The 21,532-nt window shown below is 38.1% G+C and overlaps 1 protein-coding gene across 1 annotated transcript in view; it reads right to left on the bottom strand.

Moving 5' to 3' along the window:
• Nucleotides 1-20,090, bottom strand: part of DSCAM (DS cell adhesion molecule) — a 628,496-nt gene extending 608,406 nt beyond the window's left edge. The window contains exon 1 of the mRNA XM_073360366.2: nucleotides 19,808-20,090. Coding sequence (XP_073216467.1) covers nucleotides 19,808-19,850 — 43 coding nt within the window. The 5' untranslated portion in view covers nucleotides 19,851-20,090. The remainder of the gene's footprint in view (nucleotides 1-19,807) is intronic.
• Between the last annotated feature and the right edge of the window lie 1,442 nt (nucleotides 20,091-21,532).

Genomic DNA, 21,532 nt, shown 5'->3' with positions numbered 1-21,532 from the left:
CCTATGTTCATATGTAGATTAAGCATTGTAAGCCAACACAGTGGAATTCCAGTTTGCATATGGAGTCAACACATGTATGTAAAGACATCATGGAGCCAGCATACCAGGAAGGTAACCACGGGGGTCATCCTGACTCTGGGGATAAAACTATGAGCTTGGGGAAACAGAAGGAGAAGCGAAAGGACATTTTGTGATCCATTCACTGAGGAAACCCCTTGAAGAGTGGGAAGTGTTCATGAATGCTTGGATCCTGGTTGAATGAAAACTAGCTAGCTCTGCAAAAGACTGAATCCATGGGGTGGGAAATCTGCTTTATTCATAAGTACAGACCCAGGCTTGCATGTTATGTTTTATAACATTTTGCTTTCCATTATCCTTATTCATTATCTCTTAAATCTTAGTCTTTCATAATAAATTTAGGATTATTTTCACTATAAATATACCTCAGGGCTGTGATGTTATAAAGGACCTGATCCTGAGTTGTACTAGTCAAGGTGTGTACACACTGTTTCCTTGTGGACAACAAACCCAGTAATTTCTGTTAGTGTCCAGCGACAGGGGTGGGATACTTCAGGGGGACTCAGGTGCTAGGATACACCACCTACTGTTAACCTGCAAGGCAAAGTAAGGACTGGTGGAGGCCTACGGAAATTGAATAGCTAAGGGGCTGGTGGTATCAGGGAAGTGACACCCAGTTAAGCATCAACAGGTTTTCCTCTCAGTGGAGGCAGATATTAAGGCAACTGACAGTCCCCAGCCCTCTGAGAGAGCATCAAAGCACTATTATCCCCAGTTTTACAAATGGGGGCACTGAGGCACATATCTTCTACAATTTGTGTGATTTGTCTAAGATCACACAAGAAGATTGTGCCAGCATAGGGACTTGAACCCAGCTCTCCAAGTTTTAGTCTATGCCCTAACCACTGGACCATCACTCCACCGCTTAATCAAAAAAACACACTAGTAAAAAAATGAAGTGTAAATATGTCTAATGAAGAATTCCCTCAATTAGTACTCAATTTAATACATGTTAATTGTAAGAAAAACAATGTGTACATCTGTTGAATATTACATATGCACAGTAATATACATCCCAATTAATTACATCAGTCACATTTTTCTTATTTCAGTTTCCAAGATTTCATCAATTATAAGCTTTCATTAGATCGCATAAGTGATAATGAGCCACAGATCAATAGAACTAAAATGTTAGTAGCAGCACTATGTATAGTTTTTCAATCAATATGCCTAAGAGCCTGTAGATATTAACTGAAGTTTGTTGTTGTTTTACAGTCATGAATAAATACCCCCTCATATCATATGTACCCCCGGATTCTGTAAAATTTGTACTCTATATTTTTGAAAAGGTAATTTGTTAAAGACTCAGATATTTCCCAATTTCATATCTTGCCCAATCTTTGTGCATTGTCTTAACAGATGTGCACTGAGGATATAGTCCCCAAATTTCTTGATTTCTTTCCAAAGGGGAGGTAGGTACCATAAGCCTTTTGTCCTATCTTAAAATGTCTGTGTTATCTATACCAAGGATTTAAAATACTGGGTTTAAGTCATACTTCATATCCAGCTGATTTCTTAATTAATTGGGTGAGTTTGTGTCAGAACACTTGGATCTTTAGGCAAAATCCCAAAACAGCTTGATCTTGGCCAGGTGTTAAATGTACAGTATTTGATAATTCAGAGTTGATCCTACCTAAGGCATGGGAGTGCAATATAGCCTATGCAAAATAAAATCACACCGATTTGTATTTGTTAATTATGAAGTGCTCAAAAGGGAAGTACACATTCCATTGCTCCTCATCCAGCATAAGTCTAATATCTTGTTCTTGAGCTTTGTGGTATTTTTTTTAAGTATGGTAATCAATGTGTCATTTACTCTAGACAAGTAATTTTGGCTTATGATTTAAGCAGAGAAAACTCAAATATACATAAGTCTCAAAGCATTTCCTGCTTTGTTTACTGTTTATAAAATACCTGTTCATTTTGAAATCATAGATATCTCTATGGGAGAAGTTATATTTGGCCTTCAGTTGTTAATACTGCGCCTTTAGGTGTTAATATTTGTGATAGCATCATCCAAAAAGAAGGCATGAATTTGTGCCAGTTCTTTGAATTCAGTACTTGCACTTATAGTTGTCTGATCCTGAATAAATCCCAGCAGATGTATTAGATACATCTATATATGTATTATGGATCCTTTACCTGGGAAACTATGCTAGGAACTACTGCCTTACCATTGCAGTCTGTGGAGGGAAGCAGTATGGAGCGGTGTTTGTATGCGATAAGGGTGGAGGAGGGAAGACTGGGACTGTCAGGAGCCAGCCCTGACAGGACTTTTTAGAACTACCTATTTGTTCCTTCCTGCACATGTCACATATGGAGTGACCAGAGTGGAAGGCAGTCACTTTAGCTCAGTAATGGCAGAGCAGGTTGGCTGGGGCCCCAGGTAAGCAAGCTGGGGAAGGCTTTGAGATACTAAAGTATAACCAGTAAGCCATGTATCTTTGCAATTTTGTCAAAATATCTGTCTGCCTGTCTTGTCCCTTGAGATGGGAAGACTGTTCGCTCTTTAGGAAAGGGAATGTGTCTCTACAGAGTACTTAACACCTGACTGGACACTACCATGATACAAACAAACAGTAAGCTGTTGTGCTGGTATTATTTATATCCTGTCATAGCCAGAGGTTGTCCAGGTATGTGCATGTTGAAATTATACATCAGACTGTGTTTTTGAGGCTTTCCAAAATAATTAATTTTGATATTTTGTCTGATAAATTTATTTGCTATAGTTTCTAGAAAAATTTAACTGGTCCCAGGTGTAAAATTTCCAGTTAATAAAATTAAATCACTCCAATATTCTTTTCTGTGGCAATTTCATTGATCTGCTCTTTGATCTCTTTCTTCACCAGAAAAGGTTTCTAAATATTGTCTAATTTTTTTAAACCAGCTTGAGATCAGTATAGACAAAACTTGAAAGAAATATTGACTCTGTGGAAGCACATTTATTTTGATTAAGTTAGCTCTTCCAAGAAAGGCCAGAGGTAAGTTGTGCCAGCTGTTTAAAACCAAGTTGGTTTTAGCACAACATAAAATTGAATAAGATCAATTTGTGCATCTTGGAGGACAGATTTATTCTGATTATTTACATTTGTGAAATGACCAGTTGATTGGGAAGAAAAATCAAGTAAAGTAAAGGGTGAGTTTTCCTTCTTCCAACCCATGTATTTGTACTGACAGGAAGTCATGAGATGGAACTGTGTTCTTTAAGTGAAGTACAGTGATTTAACTCTGTTTAACTTCACTAAATAGTATAAGTTGTGAGCAAAGTGGGCTATCTTGTGCTTCTGCTCATTGATCATAATTCCAAGTCTGTTTAGCTGTTCTGGACAGCAGTTGCTTGTTTTACTATGGAGATGACAACTATTTATGAACTAAAAAACAAGAATTTGCTGCTCATTCCTATATAGGATATACCGATATCTATCCTATGCCACTTTCTGTCTCCCTTGCCATCATTGGCTCAGCATCAGTTGAGATCAGGGGGAGATCAGTTCCTTGCAGTTCACAATAACCATTATATATGTAGGAGGAAGTATGAAGACTCCAGATAGATTCCTAGGCAGTCACCATTGGCCAGAAGGATTGCAGCTACAACACTTCACTTTGGAGAGCAGGAAAGATTAGGGGAGTGGTAAATAAAGAAGAGGACAGATCACTGATACAAAGTCATCTGGATCATTGGCAAACAATATGTGATTCAATATGGGTAGGTGTAAACATATACATCTATGAACAAAGAATGTAAGCCATACTTAAAGGAAGGGGAATTCTATTCTGGGAAGCAATCACTCTGAAGATGATTTGGGGGTTGCAGTGAATAATTAGCTGAAAAAGAACAATTTAATAAGGATGTTGATATATTGGAGAGGGTTCAAGGAGTTAAACCTATTTAGCTTAAGAGAACGTTAAACGGTGACTTGACTACAGACTAAGTATCTACATGGGGAACAAATATTTGATAATGGGCTCTTCAATCTAGCTGAGAAAGGATAACATGATCCAGATGGAGAACTGAGGCACAAAGACTAAATAGCTTGTCCAAAGTAACACAAAGTAATTGTTGATTTTTTTTTGGTGAGAGACACGATTTCAGCTGGGGTTGGACTCAGTCTGGTGATGGCATGAGAAGCTCCAGCTCAGTGCATTTCAACCCTTTTCTGATTGGTTGCTCAGCCCAAGGAGGTGGAGAAGTGGGTCAGGCAGCCAGTCAGAAGTGCTGCAGGCAGATTTCTCCCTCCTCATGGCAACCAGAAGCCACTCTCACAGGAGGGGCGGGAGTTAAAGAGCCCAGCAGCTCAGGGAAGCTCTACCCCCTCCTCCTGTCCTGTGAATAACAGGGATGGACAGTTCATCTGCTAATTCCCCCAGCTCCCAACCGGGGAAGGGGCAGAGGAGTGTGCAGAACCACTAGAGTCACATATACCCCAGGCTGGAATGGGAAGAGGGGACCCAGCTGAAGGTCCCCTAGGCGTGGGGGGGGGCGGGGTGAAGAACCCTTCAGGAGGAGAGAAGGGGAGGCTGAGGAAGCTGGGGGCTGGATTAATTGCTGGATAGAGGATGCACAGAAGGGGAGCGCCTGCACCAAAATCACCTTACCCAATACTTTTGGGAGAATTAGCAACGCTAACTGTCTTTCTTGTCTCTCTCACTCACACAGTGAGGGTTGGGCGGGCGGGGGGGGAGAGGAGGGAATCAAGAAAGAAAAAGAAAACCACTAGATAGACAGATATATAGACAGACTTTTTGTGGTCCAACTCATGATTTTTGATCTCTTGACGTTGGTAATACTGCAGTATGCAATACAAAAACTCACCTGTATATTTTTCAGAATTTGGGGAGGGAAAAAAAGTTGGCTTGAGATAGTATTGAATATTGTTTGTACATCATACTTTTTGCAAGTCTGGGTGCACGTAATGAATGAGTTCTAGAGAAGGGTGGTGATATTAAACACACTTCATTGTAGTTCAGAGGCAGATTGTCACTACCCTACTGAGTTTACTACAAATATCTGTAGCAAAAAGACTGTCAACTTTACCTGATAAAGTCAAGCAAACTGAGCAGAATTTACATATTCCCTTGATTTCTGAGATGCCTATCTTTTGTGTTTTACTGCAGTATTGAGATTGCTGAACTAAAATACAAAGTGGGGGTCCGATCCCAAAGGGACTCAAATCTTTCTCCAATATGTAAACATTCTCTCTCATTGAAATAAAAATATGCCTCTGTTTAGAATGGTGAAAGGCTCTTCACTGCTAACACGAATATGGAAAATATTTGCAAAGCAGCTTCCCAGATTTTGGAAGGTGGGAAGGGGATTATAGGATGGTGTCACCCTTTCAACCTCTCATTCCTCTTCTCATTCTGCCCTGCACCATTGGAAAAGACAGGCTAAAATATCTTCCATTTGCCCTCCCTGCATGGTTGCCTGAAAATATCTAGATTGTAAGCTCTTTGGAGCAGTAACTCTCTATAAGGGATTCTTTACACTCAAGCTTATTCTGTTTTTACTATATACTATGGAAATATAGAACTGAAGGGGAGCTTGAAAGATCATCTAGTCCAATCCCCTGCATCATGTCAGGACTAAGTATTATCTAGACCATCCCTAATAAGAGTTTGTCTCTAACCTGTTCTTAAAAATCTTCAGGGATGGAGACTCCACACAACCTCCCTAGGCAATCTGTTCCAGTGCTTAACTACCTTTTCAGTTAGGAAGTTTTTCCTAATGTCCAACTTAAATCTCTCTTGCTGCAATTTAAGCCCATTGCTTCTTGTCATGTCCTCGGTGGTTCAAGAGAACAAGTTATCCTACTCCTCTTCACAACAACTTTTTACGTACTTAAACACTTATTTGTCCCCCCTCAGTCTTCTCTTCTCCAGACTAAACAAACCCAATTTTTTTTCCAGTGTTTTCTAGACCTTTCATCATTTTTGTTGCTCTCCTCTGGACTTTCTCCAATTTGTCCACATCTTTCCTGAAGTGTGGTGCCCAGAGCTGGACACAATACTCCACTTGAGGCCTAACCAGTGTGGAGTAAAGTGGAAGAATTACTTCTTATGTCTTGCTTACAATGCTCCTGCTAATACATCCCAGAATGATGTTTGCTTTTTTTGCAATGGTGTTACACTGTTGACTCATATTTAGCTTGTGATCCACTATGACCCCCAGATCCCCTTCCGCAGTACTCCTTCCTAGGCAGTCAGTTCCCATTTTGTATTTGTGCAATTGATTATACCTTCCTAAGTGGAGTACTTTGCATTTGTCCTTACTGAATTTCGTCCTATTTCAGAGCATTTCTCCAGTTTGTCAAGATCGTTTTGAATTCTAATCCTGTCCCTCAAAGCACATGCAACCCCTCCCAGCTTGGTATCATCTGCAAACTTTATAACTGTACTCTCTATTCCATTATCTAAATCACTGATGAAAATACTGAACAGAACAGAACCCAGAACTGATCCCTGCGGGATCCTACTCAATATGCCCTTCCCGCTTGACCTTTAAACTCTGATGATTACTGTCTGAGTAGTTTTCCAACTTGTTGTGCACCCACCTTATAGTCGGTTCAACTAGGCAATATTTCCTTAGTTTGTTTATGAGACAGTCATGTGCAACAATACGAAAAGCCTTACTATATACCATACTATACATACATAAGTATAGTTAAAGCAGCGCATCCACCCAGTGTGAATGCAGTTATATTTATATAAAGGTGCTTATGCTGGTTTAAGTTATTCCCGTAAGGGAAGCAGAATAAATTGCACTGGTATAAGCAACTTTATACCAGCATAACTGCATCCACACTAGGAGTTGTTCTGGTATAACTATTTCAGTAGAAAAGTTACAAATCTAACCAAAACAGTTAGATCAGTATAAAAACTGTGGGTAGGCCAGGCCTTACTATGTGGTTGTATTATTGTGACTAGCATAATGTAGCCTCCATCTCAGCCGGGACCTCTAAGTGCTACTGAAATACAAATAATTATAAATGAAAATAAGGGTCTCCCAAGCTGAAGGTTTTGCAGGTATCCAAACTGTATAGCTACTTTAGCTTCTGTTGTGATTAACAGGTACACTGGAAAGTATAGAGGTGTTGGGGGGTTTTGTTGTTGTTGTTGTTCCGGCAAAACCTCCTCTGCTCATGTTAGTGCCAGTGCGTGGATTTTCTCATATTAGTTGTGTGGTGAGATATTAAAATCAACTATTGCTATATGACTCTGCACTGTAAAGACCAGATGTGGAAAGGGGCTGTCGAGCAACAGCACTTTAATTAAAACTCCCAAGTCTCTAATCTTCCTCCCTCTTTTGATTTGTACTTGGTTAAAAAAACAAATAAAGAACAAAATACCCTATTAAATCATGGAACAGCTACCTTCCGGGCTAAGTTGTTTTATGGACAGCCTGGCAGGGGTTGAACACCACTTAAGATGGGTTTCACAAATGGTTACTAGCTCTCCAGGTAACAAAGGGGTAGGGATGTGTAGGACCCAATATCCCCATTGCTTTGCTCTACCTTGCTGCAGCTGGGGTTCAGAAAAGGGAGATCCCCATATACAAAGCTTGGCAGCTCTTTGTTAAATCTGTCTCTCACACTTCCCCTGGGAGGCAGTTCAGTAGGATTCTCTCAGTTGGAAAAAAGATTTTGCAGTATAATTGGAAATTAAAACAAAAGACTTAAATTACAGGGTAAAGCAACCTCCTGAGCTACCACAACCCTTCCTGAACTCTTACAGACACCGCTGCTCTACAGTGGCTGCTAGAATAAGCCACTGGTGTCTACACATGTTATTGTCCTATCCTGACAAAGATGGAAAAAGGCCGCAATGAAGCCAAAATGTCCCCCTTTTAAATGCAAATATGTGCTACAAATTAACTTTAAAAGCCAACAGTGTCGTCTGTTTTATTTATGAAGATTCTTTGAAGATCACTCAAAAAAAAAAAAAGGGAAAGGAACAAATGCAGCTAAGTGTTAATCTTTTAACTGCACTGAGTTTATGAATTCAGTATATTCTGTGTTCTTCTCTTGCTGGAGATTATCTATTGTACTTGACATGTAAAAACAAAACCTTGATAAAACAGAGGAGGTGGGGTTTGGTGTGGGGGATCCTGACACAATCAACAAACAAACATTGTCCTACAAAGAAAAAAAGTCTTCTGGACTCAAGCATTTCAGCTTTGGAAAGGGAAGGTATTGCTATGAGGAAATGCACACTTAGAACAGGAATAGGCACAGTGATGATCTAGGAGGAACACAGCATTTATTTTTCTTGGGAGCTTATGAAAAGGGTGTGAATAATAAATATCAGACAACTCTTTTCCCCATTCTGTTTTATCCCTCTCCATATAATTCAGTTCAACTAGGGGGAGCCACATTTCAGGGCCTCGTAATGAGGGTAGGAAACAAAAAGGCTTCTCCTCCCTTTCCTAATGTCAAAGAGAATCAATGGTGTTTTCTGTTTTAAAAGCACTATCCACAGGAAAAAGCAAAAGCCTCGTATCAGGCTGCAAACAGGGGCGCTAAAAGCACAAGGCATTCAGGCAATGGAAAATGCATTCAGAGCGTTTAGCACACGGGATTAATCGAATTATAATTTAATCATCTGATCAAACACTAATTAGCATAATCACTTGAGGGGGAAAGCTGCTAGAGGAACAGATGAAGGAACAATTTAGGCACCCAGCACATTAATGACGCAAGATCGTGCACAGATGACTTTTTAAAAAAAAAATAAAATAAAAAGGAAATTGAGGTCTGTAGTGCTGGAGAAGAAATTTAAGTTTGTCGTCTGGATTGCATGTTATTCTTGAACCCTGAAGAGATGTTGTTAGAACCAGATTTGCCATGGCTATGATTTCTTAATTTAGACAGTCCCCAAATCCCAAGGACAGTTCTGCACAAGATTATCACAGGAAGATTTAAGAGTAGGCACACATTTTAGCCCATACAATTTTATCATAATCATCTCCAACCTTATTCTGAGAGTCTCCTCCCCCCCACACACACACGAGTGTTTAAGGATAGTTCACTTGGATGACCTTCATGGATACAGTAAAGTATTAGTGTCCTCTTACAAACCCTGCATTGGTAGTAATTAGTCCAACGCTTCACTGCTTGCTTTTGGTGGCTCAATTAAAAGGGGGGGAGGGAAAGAAGACCCATTAAGTGAGGTTCTCTGTGTAATAAAATAGCAAAATTTGGTTGTAAATCCATTTCAGTTATAAAAGCAGAAACAGCAGAAAATTTCCTGAAGCAGCAAAACATTAAGCATACCCTTGATGTTTACCTGAGTAATCAAGTGACACTCATTTGTATGGAGACAGTGGGGGAAACGTAGTGACATAAGGAAACCTGGAAAATATTTTAAATAATATTTAAAAAAAAAACTATTTTGTTTGTTTTATTCTGACAAAAGATGGGATTTGAGTTATTTTTAAGGCAACTAGTTAGCCTTTTCAAATTGACTGTTCTAGTTGAGTTTAGTACTACTAAATATAGGGATGTGGGAGTTTATTATATGTTAGTGAGCAAGCCCTGAATGAAAGAAATTCCCTACAGTACAATATAACCTAGCAGAATAATTAGGTGCTACCTACATTTTAAAGATTCCAGATCATAAGGGATAAACTGTGAGCTAATTTAAATTGACTATATCCCCCACTAAGGACCTCTATCAATAATCCTTTAGGTGTCTCAAAATAACTTTACATTAATAAAAAAGGCAACCAATTACAATACAGCGGCCATTATTTTCCCTACTATTTCTCCACATTATGCTTAGAGGGGATGCTATTTTAAAATATATGGTTCAGTATGCACAATTTAAGAACCACACCCCAAAGTACAGTATTCATTTTCTGTAGTGGAAAATTATTACGCCAAAAACAAAATCTCAAGGGCTAAAAGTAATATGAACATTATATTAATCTAAAAATAAAATAAAGAGCTGAATTTTCTCAGTTTCTGCAGATGTGTCACTAAAGATCTCTTTGTGCTAAAGGAGCTGGTACAATTCAACTGACTTGTTTTGCTGCTGATCTAGAGAGAAGCACCCATGTTGCAAACATTCCTGGATTTAAATCAGTCATTCATGCAGCAACAGACCAGTAGCCCACTTAGTTGTAGTACAGATCTTTTGATGCATGAGCTACAAGACTTTTAGAATCTTTTTTTTCCTGAGTTTTTAAATACTTAGTTTAACTCTACACTTGTTTTTACTACATGCTAATTAAAAAAAAAATAATCAGATAAACTCAGGAGACTATGTCATCTTAGAACAATCACATTGGGGGAAAAGAGAGACAGACAGTGGGGAAGGAACAGCTGGTAACACAGTTTGAGACTACTGCCAAGGTCAGAGATAACATGGTACATGAACAACAAAAATTCTTTTCCTTTTGGCTTATCGTTACACAGAAATCTTTAGCCAGATAACAGCATCCCCTGCTGGTATCACCAATGTACCTCTATACTCTGCAGTCTGCTGTTTATTCAAAGAGAGCTGCCAGTATTTTGCCAGATCATTTTATACAATAACTCAATGCTTAAGTTATTCATTTTCCGGTTCCTATCAATTCACTGTAGATAAGACCTCCTCACAGCAGATATATATTACTTCAAAAATATATATTTTAAATAACTTTATTTAGGTTGCAAAGTCAAATAGTAGAAGATTAGGAAATGCCAGATTTATGGTTGCCCATGCAACCTCATTCTGCCCCTTTGTGGACCCATGCCATGTATTAAATGCAGCAGGGCTCTTATGGGAAAAATAGTAAGTGATCATGTAAGAATAGACTAGCAACGCAGCAGACTTTTACCACTTCTGATACCAGACTAACTGCATCAGCTGGCAGCAGAAGGCTGCTATTTCGCTCCCCCACTCCCAAAAAAAAAGCTGGCTAAAAGTACTTTTCATAATATAAACAAATAAGTGAAAATAAACCCAAAAGAAAATACACAACCTCAACAAATCTGCAAATACTATGATGTGAGCCTACCATTATCCTGTTCCCTTTGCTTGTAGGCCTTACCTGTTTGCTTCTCTTCCCACTTCCTCTCATTTTGATTATAAGCTTGTTTGTACAGTGCCTAGCACAATGGGGCTGTGATCCAGATTTGGGCTTTTGGGTCTACAGCAGTAGAGACAATAATAAAGGAGGAAAGGGATGTTGCTTGGTGCCTAGAGAAGAGGGAAATTATTTCAAGCATGCAGCAAGAGTGAGAGGAAGGAGAGAAAGGGAATCTTCCTAGATAGTGAAGCTAAAGTGTGGACTGAAATTAAAAAAGGTGTACCAAAAACACCACCAGAAACACCTAAAATAACGCACACCTTGGTTAGGTGTGGACATTGTTAATGGGTGGACATTATGACATAGCATCATTAAGTTTCAGTTTTGCCAAATGTTGTGCCTGTAATCCAACAACTTCCAGCTCACCAGGCCCAGAGGGATGCACAGTTAAACAAAACTTTAAGGCAGCTAGACAGAAACAAACCATTAGAGCAGGGCATGGTTTTTAGTGGTAGTGGGATTTGGTACAGTGCTCCTGGGTCCCCTCTGAGGATAAACCAGGATGGGCTTTTTCTGTATAAAATGTGGCCCTTGTATATATCTAAAACTGGCCCGGATTAATAACTCCCTTTTTTCCTCTTTCACCACCATTAGCCTGACCTAACAGAACAGCACGTTGTACTTCCCCTCTCTAGCACATGTCCTGCTCTCCTGTATGGCTGGCCCTCTCAACCAGCTTATATCCTTGGGTTCACACACCTACACCCCACTTAGACTCTCATTTAATATCACAGAATGATGCTACTAAACAACTGGTGGCCTCAAGTTAGTTAAAATATGCTCACCATGAAGATACTGCTTAAGAGCAACACTGAAGCTAACAAGCCAGTGCCAACCTCCATCAAGTCCCTTCATACTGTGGCAACGAAAAAACGAAACAGCGAGTGCAGCCACTCTGCATTGGGAAAGACAGAAGTCCTTAGTGTGCAGACTTCAGCATAGGTCAATCATTTGCAAACACAACATGGCAGCATTTCTTTTCCCTGGAATTCACACCCTGGGAGATGCTTGTCGCAGAATTGCTCTGTCTATGCTTTATCTTTATAATTGCCATAGCTATGAGTAAAGATGCACAGACACCAAATTATTCAAAGCTTCAATGCAACACGTTTTAATTCAGATCAGAACGTATTAACAATGCTATCTGTCCCATTAGAATATTGCTGGTCACTCCAGAAATCATGTCTCTAATTTCTTAGTATACAATAACAGCCACCTTTTAAAGGCTGTGTGTTTGGTTTTTGTTTAAATTATTATTTCTTTTACTCTTTCCTTAAAAGATATTGGAAAAGAAATCTGTGGGAATATTACTTTTCAATATTTGCTGACAGTACAAAGCGAGAGGTATCATAATTTAAGACAAACATTCAGTACAGGATTAATGTGTAATTAAGTGTAAGGAGGCAGCAGCACCTAAAGTTGGACTTTGGAGCGAGCATCCTGTTTTTCCATACACAGTAGTTTCCAAGCCATCACACCTACTGTATATAATTTTGTCCCTGCTTGTAACAGTGACAGCGTTAGATTAACAACTGTGTGCTTGGTCCTCATTTTAGGTGATGCAGAGCACGTTCAGATGCCTTGAATGGTATTTCATCAACATAGCCTCTGAGCTGCTGCACTCCCATTTGTTTGCATCTGGCTTTGTAGCTGCCATTTAAACATGGACCATGAGTGTCACTCCCAGTGGTGTTCCTGTGCTCCACTGTGTTCCTGAGCTCATGTGTGGTCTGCCCTTCTAGAATGTTCAGCAGATAGCCTGATCAGTGATTCAGCACAGTTTGCTGCACTGCTCTCTCCCTGAGTTACTAGGAAGCTCCAGGGATGCAGGCGTTTAGTATGGAGGTGACTCTCATTCTCAAAGCCACTGCATTTAAAAATGGCTTTCTATAAATAAGACTGCTGGCTCATTCTTAAATCTTACTCTCTGCCTCCTGAGTAAAAATAACTTAAATCGGGACGCAGGCAAGAGTCATTAATCTCTGTCATTCTGACTATCCATCCACTAGCCTTCCTTTCTTCCTATCTCAATGTCTATGTCCTTAATATCTGTTCTCCCATTTCACTATGACATATATTTATGCAGACTGTTTTCTCTTTTTCTGGTAATTAAGCCATTACTTTAAAGGGGGGAAAATATTTAGAAAGTCATGAAAAATGAATGACATATGATAGCTGGAGAGCAGTGTGAAAAATCAATGGCAAAAAACACCAGGTAACAGCAATCTGTGGAATGTGTGGTTTACTATTAAAGATAATTTTCTTCAATAGTTTTTTGTGATACGAAAGGCTCTTTTGTTGAAGATACCAAGCTTTAAATGTGGTTCCTATAAGACAGTGTAGGCCCATGAATTAATGAAATGAGATGTCTCATATAAGTAAATAAGCAAGGTTAAGAAGCTGGGGTTTATTTTATGGAATAATATAATTGTTCTCTGATCAAGGAAATGAAGCTTTCAACAGACCACAAGAAAAATAAAGCACATGTTAAAATAAATAAAGACCATGTCAACACATCGAGATCTTGAAAGATCTCAAACTACATTTTGAAACAAATAATGTAACAGACTTCACCCACTCATTCACCTTGGAGTAGGTATTCAGGATCTTGTAGTCCGCAGTACATTGGAGAACCTTATTGCTCAAGAAGGTTTTGTTGCTACTTTTACAAAATTATGGTATCAGAAACTGTATAAGGAATAATAATTTTTAAAAAATCAAATATTCTGCAACTTAAAGTAATCAGGGCAAGATAATAAATCCCCACACCTTTTAAAGGAATTTTCATTTTGCCATGCTATAGGAATTGTAATACTAAATCAGAAACTGTGTCATTCTTAAAGAAAAGATTCCACTCTAACAATAGCCAGTACAAGATTCTTCAACGCAAGCTGTAAAGCCCGCGTGATGGACAATGCATACAATAATCTGCCTTTAGCGGAAGTTTCTTCCTAACCCCGTGTGAATAGTTTGCCTATGATCTGAATAATTAGCAAAGATACCACTTTTAAACAATAGAGCTAATTAGAAAATGGATTTCCTGTCCCATAAAAGATTTAAAACACACCACACACACACACACACTCTGAATATAGAAAAAAGCCAGAATTTCCAAATTTCTCACAAAACAAAATTGAGAAGAAAAAAATCAAGGCATTTTATCTTGATTCATTTTACATATTTAGTTTCAATTTTGACATTTTATTTTTTTTAAAATTATATATAAAAGAAAGTAATTTTTGAAAAAGAGTCACGGGGGGGGGAGAATCAAAACTTTCCATTCTGAAAATGTTGAAATCGGATGTTTAAAAATTTGCAAAACATTTTTTCTAATTTTTTTTCCAAAACACCATTTTTTTTCAAAATTACTAGAACTGGTACAATTTTACAACAAATGTCAGATTTGTTGAAACACCACCTTCTGACAACCATTTTGACAAAAACAATATCAACTAGTTCTACAAAATAATGCTAATCCTAGCTAGTGCAACTGCCAAAAACGTATTGGCTGTTCTGGTTCAGAGTTTTGTACTGGTGCCCATCCCTGTAGTATCTGATCACTTATAATGCCATGTTTTGCAAACGCTTTTGAAAATCATGCCATGCATTCCTGGCCCTGCTATAGACCCCTTTTATAACACTAATCAAGTCAGTAACTTCTGACTCACCTTCTTGAGCTTCGGGGTGCTGAGAGAGGCTTACTCCAAGATTTTCAAAATTGGGGCCATAAAGTTAAGCTCCCAAATCCATAATTTAGGCACCTAAATAGATGGCTTGATTTTCAAAAATGCTGAGGACCCATTAGCTTAAATTTAAGAAAAGGCCTGATGTTTGATGGTGTGGGGAGTTGAATGGTACCTCTATAAATGACATAATTTAATACAGTGTGGAACTGCTGAGTGTAGGCAGGTTAAAATCAACCAATCAGCTTCAGGCTATCCGTTAGCTTTCCCACTCACCAGTTCCTCTGACCTTTAATACCCCAAAAGCCTGATGCTGCACCACTGAAGAGAAGGGATTTTTACCACGGTCTTCAATAAATGCAGAATCAAGCCCCAAGTTCTCATTACAGCTTATTGCCATTTGTGGAAATCAACCTCATTTTAAACTTTAATATAAATGTAGCCTGTAGACGTCTTGTCATTAATAATTGTTATTCAATGTTCACAGGAGGAAAAGAAAACAGAATAGTGATCTCTGAAAATTAAAGGGATAGTGACCCTGCAAGACAATCTACCTTCATAAATCCTCCCTTCAGTAACTGTTTATTCCCACTGTTGTTTTGAAGCGTTGCCAGTCTTGTGTGGTTTGCTGCCCACTAGTGTCCTGTGACACTGACACACTAACATGCAAGCAGCAAGTCGTAGTATCTCAGTTTGTGTTTGGTGAAGCTAGTCAGGAATTCTTAACGTTCAGTAGTTGCTATATTCTGGAATATTACTATTACTAAAAACGTAAAGAAGGGAAATGAGCTCTCTTTTAAAGTGGAGGAGCAGATTTCTGTTGCACTCCATCTAGCTTTCTGGTTAATGCAAATTGCATTTTAATCACTCAGTGACCAACTAATATTTATTGTAAGAAAAGAATTAAAAGCCTCAGAAGTAGCAAGGTCAAAATCAATCAGTATGATTGTGCTATCCACAAATACATTAATAACTATATATCAGCACATGAAGTATCTTACTACCTGAGAGCAAGGCTTTGGCTACTCAAGCTATATTTTGATGTCACGGCTATTCAAAAAAACCTTCCATTGGGGGGGAAAGCCCCATTTATTTCAGTAAAGGTGTTAGCCTTCCTGTTTGTTTCTAGCAGTACCGATCACTGTTTCTTGTGGCAAGTATTCCTAGTACCCCTGTTGTACATTCTTACAGTTTGTCTACTCCCTCTGCCCCCATCCCAATTTACAGTCTGGCTCTTGTCCCACTTACAGTCTGATATGCTAGTAAAAACTCCTTTGATTTATCAAAGATGGACATGTGCACACTGGAATTCATGCATTACAGATACAAAATGGAAATCATTTTAATGGGAATTTATTTTTAGTATCAGTTGTACTGTATTGGTTACATCCTGGTGTTCCATTGATTTCAACACAGATCAATGGACCACAGGCAAACAAGAGTTGCTGTGGAAGAGAAGCCTGCAAATGGTTTCAGCATATTTACGTCAACATATTAAAATGTTACCAAGAAATACGGACATTTAAATACACAGAGCAATAGCATGTCTAATACCACATTTTAAATAAGCCAATGTATCGCATGGGTGCAGGAATTCTGAGATGTTTAAAAAAAAAGTTTGACCTTTCTGATTTTTTTCCATAAAGTAATCAATAAAATATGCCCATACCCATTGGGATTGACTATAGTGGATTTTTTCCACTTAGATCAATCATTTTAAATGCTTGCTTCAAGAATATTCTAATACAGTAACCCAGAAGGTAAATTTCTCAGTGTGTTGCTCAGGGTTATAACTGCATGACTCACCTTACCATCAGTTGGAGCTATGCAGCTTAATTCACTGTTTAGAAAGGGTACCCCCATCTTCTCAAATGGCTTGACTGTATTTATGGTTAATAATACTTTTTATCCATGTTTTAAGAAACCAAGTGTTAATAAATAAAATCAGTAGTTAGAAATAACAATTGGGGTTAGAATTTAGAAATTTGTCCAGGAATCCTATTATTTGGCCATTGCAGCGTACTAATATTCTATTGCACTCATAAGTAAGATACTTTACAGATAGTAAGTCCATCCAATGAAGGTGCCATTTATTGTGATGAGATTTATTTGTGCTGAGAGATTATAGGGAGATATGGGGGCCAATCCTGCTGTCCTTATTCAGATGGCTCCCAGTAACTCTCCAATAGAAATTTTGCCGGATAGAAAGATTGCAGGATTGGGCCCCATGTTTGTTAAATAAAAAAGAAAAGAAATTAAAACTAGCAGTTTTACATGATATACTAGATTTTTATTTCATTTTATAATATATCTAGAACATAATTAGATGCCACACACACATGGGTGCAAGAGCACATGTGTGTTGTAAGTAGATTTGTGCATTTCCCAGGGGGCTTCTGAAAGGCAGGTGGGTAACAGCAATAACAGAAGTCAAGCTTCAAGAGTTAATTTTTATACAGCATCATAAAAGAGTGCCACATATTATATAAAATAATCTACCTTAAGGCAGACCAATTCAAATAAATGTGTATATAATATTTGCATTTGTGCATACTGTATTTTCCTTCAAACACCGAAGTATTAATCATTTTCAAAATATCACCAAAATCTTACTAGAGTCATGTGAATAGTGTATTTATTCTAAATTCAACAGTGTAACTGAAAGCACAATGTAAAAGTAACAGTGAGCATTTGATGTTTTATATGCAGCCAGACACTACCTCAGGAAACACTTATCATATTATGAGAATACATGTATATTTACCCTTAGCACCCCTAAATGCAGAAGTATCATCTTCCCAGATTTTATGCTGGTATACATACCCTGTGGTGTGTACATATAAGAATCTGCAATACACACACACACCCCTACCTTACTATCTTATAATTTTCAATGATATAGTAAATAATGTCAAAATATCCCATTTTAACCAGTTTTTAAGTTAATAAAGATTCACTGAACCATCCATTAGCTATTTCTAGTGTTGTAAGATTTAAAAAATTGTGGTGTATATGTACCATGTATATATGTACACGCGCACACACACACACACACACACACACACACACACACACAGAGTGTATGTATATCAGCATAAAATCTGGGAAGATACATGTATCTTCTGGGTTTAGAGTGTTAAGGATAAATATGTATTCTGAGAATTTTTTCTGTTTGATTTTGGTCCACACTTGTGAATGTTGAAACTGTGACATTGCTGCAGACTACATAAATAAATGAGAGAAACTGTTTTTCATACAATTTCAACCTTAAAAGGAAAACAAGGTTAATGTATTATTCTTCAGAATTGCGGGTTTTATTTTATTTTTTTTCAGGTAGTCTACCTTAAAAGTATGCAATTTAAATGGGTGTGAATTGGTGTGTGTGCAGGGTACGTATGTATCGGTCTTTTAAAGACATACAATTTTTGGACACAAATGTTGCAGTTCTAATTTTCTATGCAAATCCTTGTTTAACTGAATAGCCCTGATAAGCAAATATACTTTCACAGTGATCCTGTGTTATTAAAAGCAAATCTTTTCTCCAAGATATCTGCTTGCAGAGGATACAAAAAAGGCATAGTGCCATCTGACAAAATAAATAAATACATTCTTAATGCCAGAACTTTTTGCAATGTCTTACTGCTAGGAGGATTTCAAAATAAAAAAAAAGTTTGGGGGTTATTTTGGTCATTTTGCATTGTACAGTATACTGTGCATAAAAACATACCTCTCGATACATTTTCTTTACTCCCTTACTTTCCTTCCTGCTTCATCTCTTAATGCCTTAATTTTATGATATTTCTATCTATTCATACTGGATTTGCTTTGCCTATCAATGTATTTTCCCATCCAGTATCTACCTAAGCAGATGTGAAGGCGCTCTCATCCAGCATTTATTTGTCACCCTTTGCTTGGAGCTTCAATTATATTTGCATCTTCCAGGAAAAATTTTGCACTTTACCCTGAGAGTATCCTTCATTCAAGCAACATTTTTTCTATTCTGTCTGGTTTGTCTATTTTGAAAATTGTGTGCTTAATCTTTCTATTTTAACTGTCTGTGTACAATTTTAGGCAGAGCTATGTTCTCAAATTTGAAAACAGGAAAGAAAAATAATGGGAATAACTAGCATCACAATATATACCATAATTTGTTTTCTATCCTTAAAGATACTATATTTATGTACAATTTACCTAAGTGTTGTATAATTCAATATGCACCTTAGGATGATACATAGTTAGTCTAAGTATTAAATATATAAAACCTCACCTGTATTAATAACATTAAAAACTGTGAAAACATTTATCTATTGCAGAGGAGTACACAAATAAGGGTTTATTCTTCACGGTCTTTCCATTGTTATTTCCCCTTCATAACTTTGAAATTGACTGAAAGAGTCTTCAACCTTTTTTAAGATGATGTAATGCTTATCAGTGCATATTTTTACATAAATGAGTGTGTTGAACACATAGCAGGTATCTTCTCAGAGAAATGATGGCGAGAGAAAATTTAAAAATATTTTCCCTTAAATAAAAAGCCTGCATTATTTTGGTTAAATCCCATGACAATTTAAGCATTGAAATATAAAAACATGAAAACAAAATCAAAATCCAAAAGCTTAATATACAAGCCCTTCAAATTCACTCAGTATGCTCTTACAGATTGATGCTCTGCTTGGCAAAATTCTGTACTTTTTTCAGCCAAAAAAGAAAAATTGCATCTATCCCTATTTCACCAAGCACAGTTTTATTCTGAATGAGGAAGATAATATATAGTAACACACTTAGGTTATGGGCACTTACTTTGCTAGGTAAGCTAGTTTAAATGATTACAGAGCAATTTCTTCCTTCTCCCCACAGCTGCTAACAACCAACGTGATGCTTTAAACACAAAAGATAAAAAATCATCCAATTCCCTTTGACACCTTTCCCAATTAGCTGAAATTAAATGAATCACAAACTAAATGATTATATTGCTCACCATTCAAGATGCTCTGGAACAAGAAGATAGCCAATATCCACATGCCCCTGCTCCTTTCTATCCTCCCAGCTATGTGCTTTTAGCTTTCCACTCTTTTCCTTGCTTTCTGTTTCCCTGTTTGTCAACTGCAAGGTTAAAGCTGCAAGCTAAGAGGAAAGATCAGTCCAGCTTATTTTGCTGGTAGCAGTGTAGCTGCTTGGAGAATGCGTGTATGTGTCTGATTGTCCTTAAAGCAAGTGATCTGTCTCTCCTTTAGCTTCTGTTCTCCACTGACACTTGCTTACTGGCTTTCTGTTTCAGAAAGATGCAGCTAAAGGAAAAAGGGAGGCGGGTGCTTTAAGCCCAGGTGTGTCATTAGCTCAGGGAGACACCAGCAGGTTTGCAGAGGCAGGTCTGCAGGTGAAAAAATCCTCCGATGCAAGCATAAGATCATCCCTGGTAATATCCAGCCCAGATCTGCAGAAACCAGGCTGCATATACACCACCCTTCAACCACCACATCCAGGCAGCAAGCAAGCAGACAGGCACATCTTTCCTCTCCTACAGATTTAATCACATTGATCCCTCTGCTAACCTTCTCTGCCTCTGAGCAGAACAGAGGAAAGTATTAACCCTATCACAAGCCTCTGTCAATTTTAGCCCTCTGCAGTCTTAAAGCAGCAGAAAGTATCCATAGCCGGGGGGAAAAACTAGACGAATAGAAGAACATAGTAGAATATGATACATTTCTATAGTTGGCTGAACTGCGTCCGTTTGGCATGAGCTGAGTTTTATATGACTAATGTGTTGACAAGTAGTAGGGGGTGGCACTTCTGGAAGGTCATAGCCTAGACACAGAAAGAAGCATGTGAAATAATTTACTGAGATTCTTAACAAAATAGTAAACTCCATTTCCAACACTTTTAAAGCACCCACTACAATTAGGCTTTGAAGAGTTTCTTTACTGTGGGACCTGATTTTGTTTCCTCTTTTAGAAAAACTAAATTGCAGCCTCACTAACAACTATCTGTGCTTCTACCTTGTCTTTCATGATGTGACAGTCAATCAAAGAGTAGAAACGTTAAAATAACTAGAATCAACACCGTGAACTACACCGCAGCATTAGCAAGTTCAAGATTTGTGTTAAAATTAGTGAAACAAAAAAAAGTCTTATTTATTACTGGTCTGTAGAATCTTGTCTTGTCCCAAAGGGAGCTCTGCAGGGTACGAGCTTAAAGTGGGGACTTGCACACAACACATCAGTATTAAAAAACACCTGCTTTGTGGTCTTAAAGATGGCAACTTGGCAAGACCCAGCCTTGCTCACTATAGTGCAACCCAAGAAAGGATGCCCCAAAATAAAACAAAAGGATGAATATAGCCAGAAATTTCACTAGTATAGCCAGACAGGAAATATACACAGTCCAGAGACTTCTGTGGTACATTAGTAACCAACCAAAAATCGACTCAACAGTATCAGAAGCATGATATAAGGTCCTCCAGTTGTAATTCTTAAGGAAGCTAAAAACCAAAATGAAAATCAGCGAAGTGCATCAGGGACAAATGGTTCATTTTCTGCATCATGTTATAGCTGGGGTTGTGGTCAGGAAAGGCAGAAGAACCTCAGTTCTTCAGTTTAAAGTAGTATAGCCGGGCGTAATAGGGGGCAGGAGCTAATTGCTCATGGGGTTAAATGGGGAAAAGTGTTTCCTAAGTAGAGTGGAGAATACTGGGTGGAGACAAGCC

Source organism: Lepidochelys kempii, chromosome 1, assembly GCF_965140285.1.
Source record: "Lepidochelys kempii isolate rLepKem1 chromosome 1, rLepKem1.hap1, whole genome shotgun sequence".
In the NCBI taxonomy this organism is placed as follows: Eukaryota; Metazoa; Chordata; order Testudines; family Cheloniidae; genus Lepidochelys; species Lepidochelys kempii.
The sequence above is the reverse complement of the archived record's forward strand: the minus strand, read 5'-3'. Positions and strand labels throughout refer to the sequence as shown.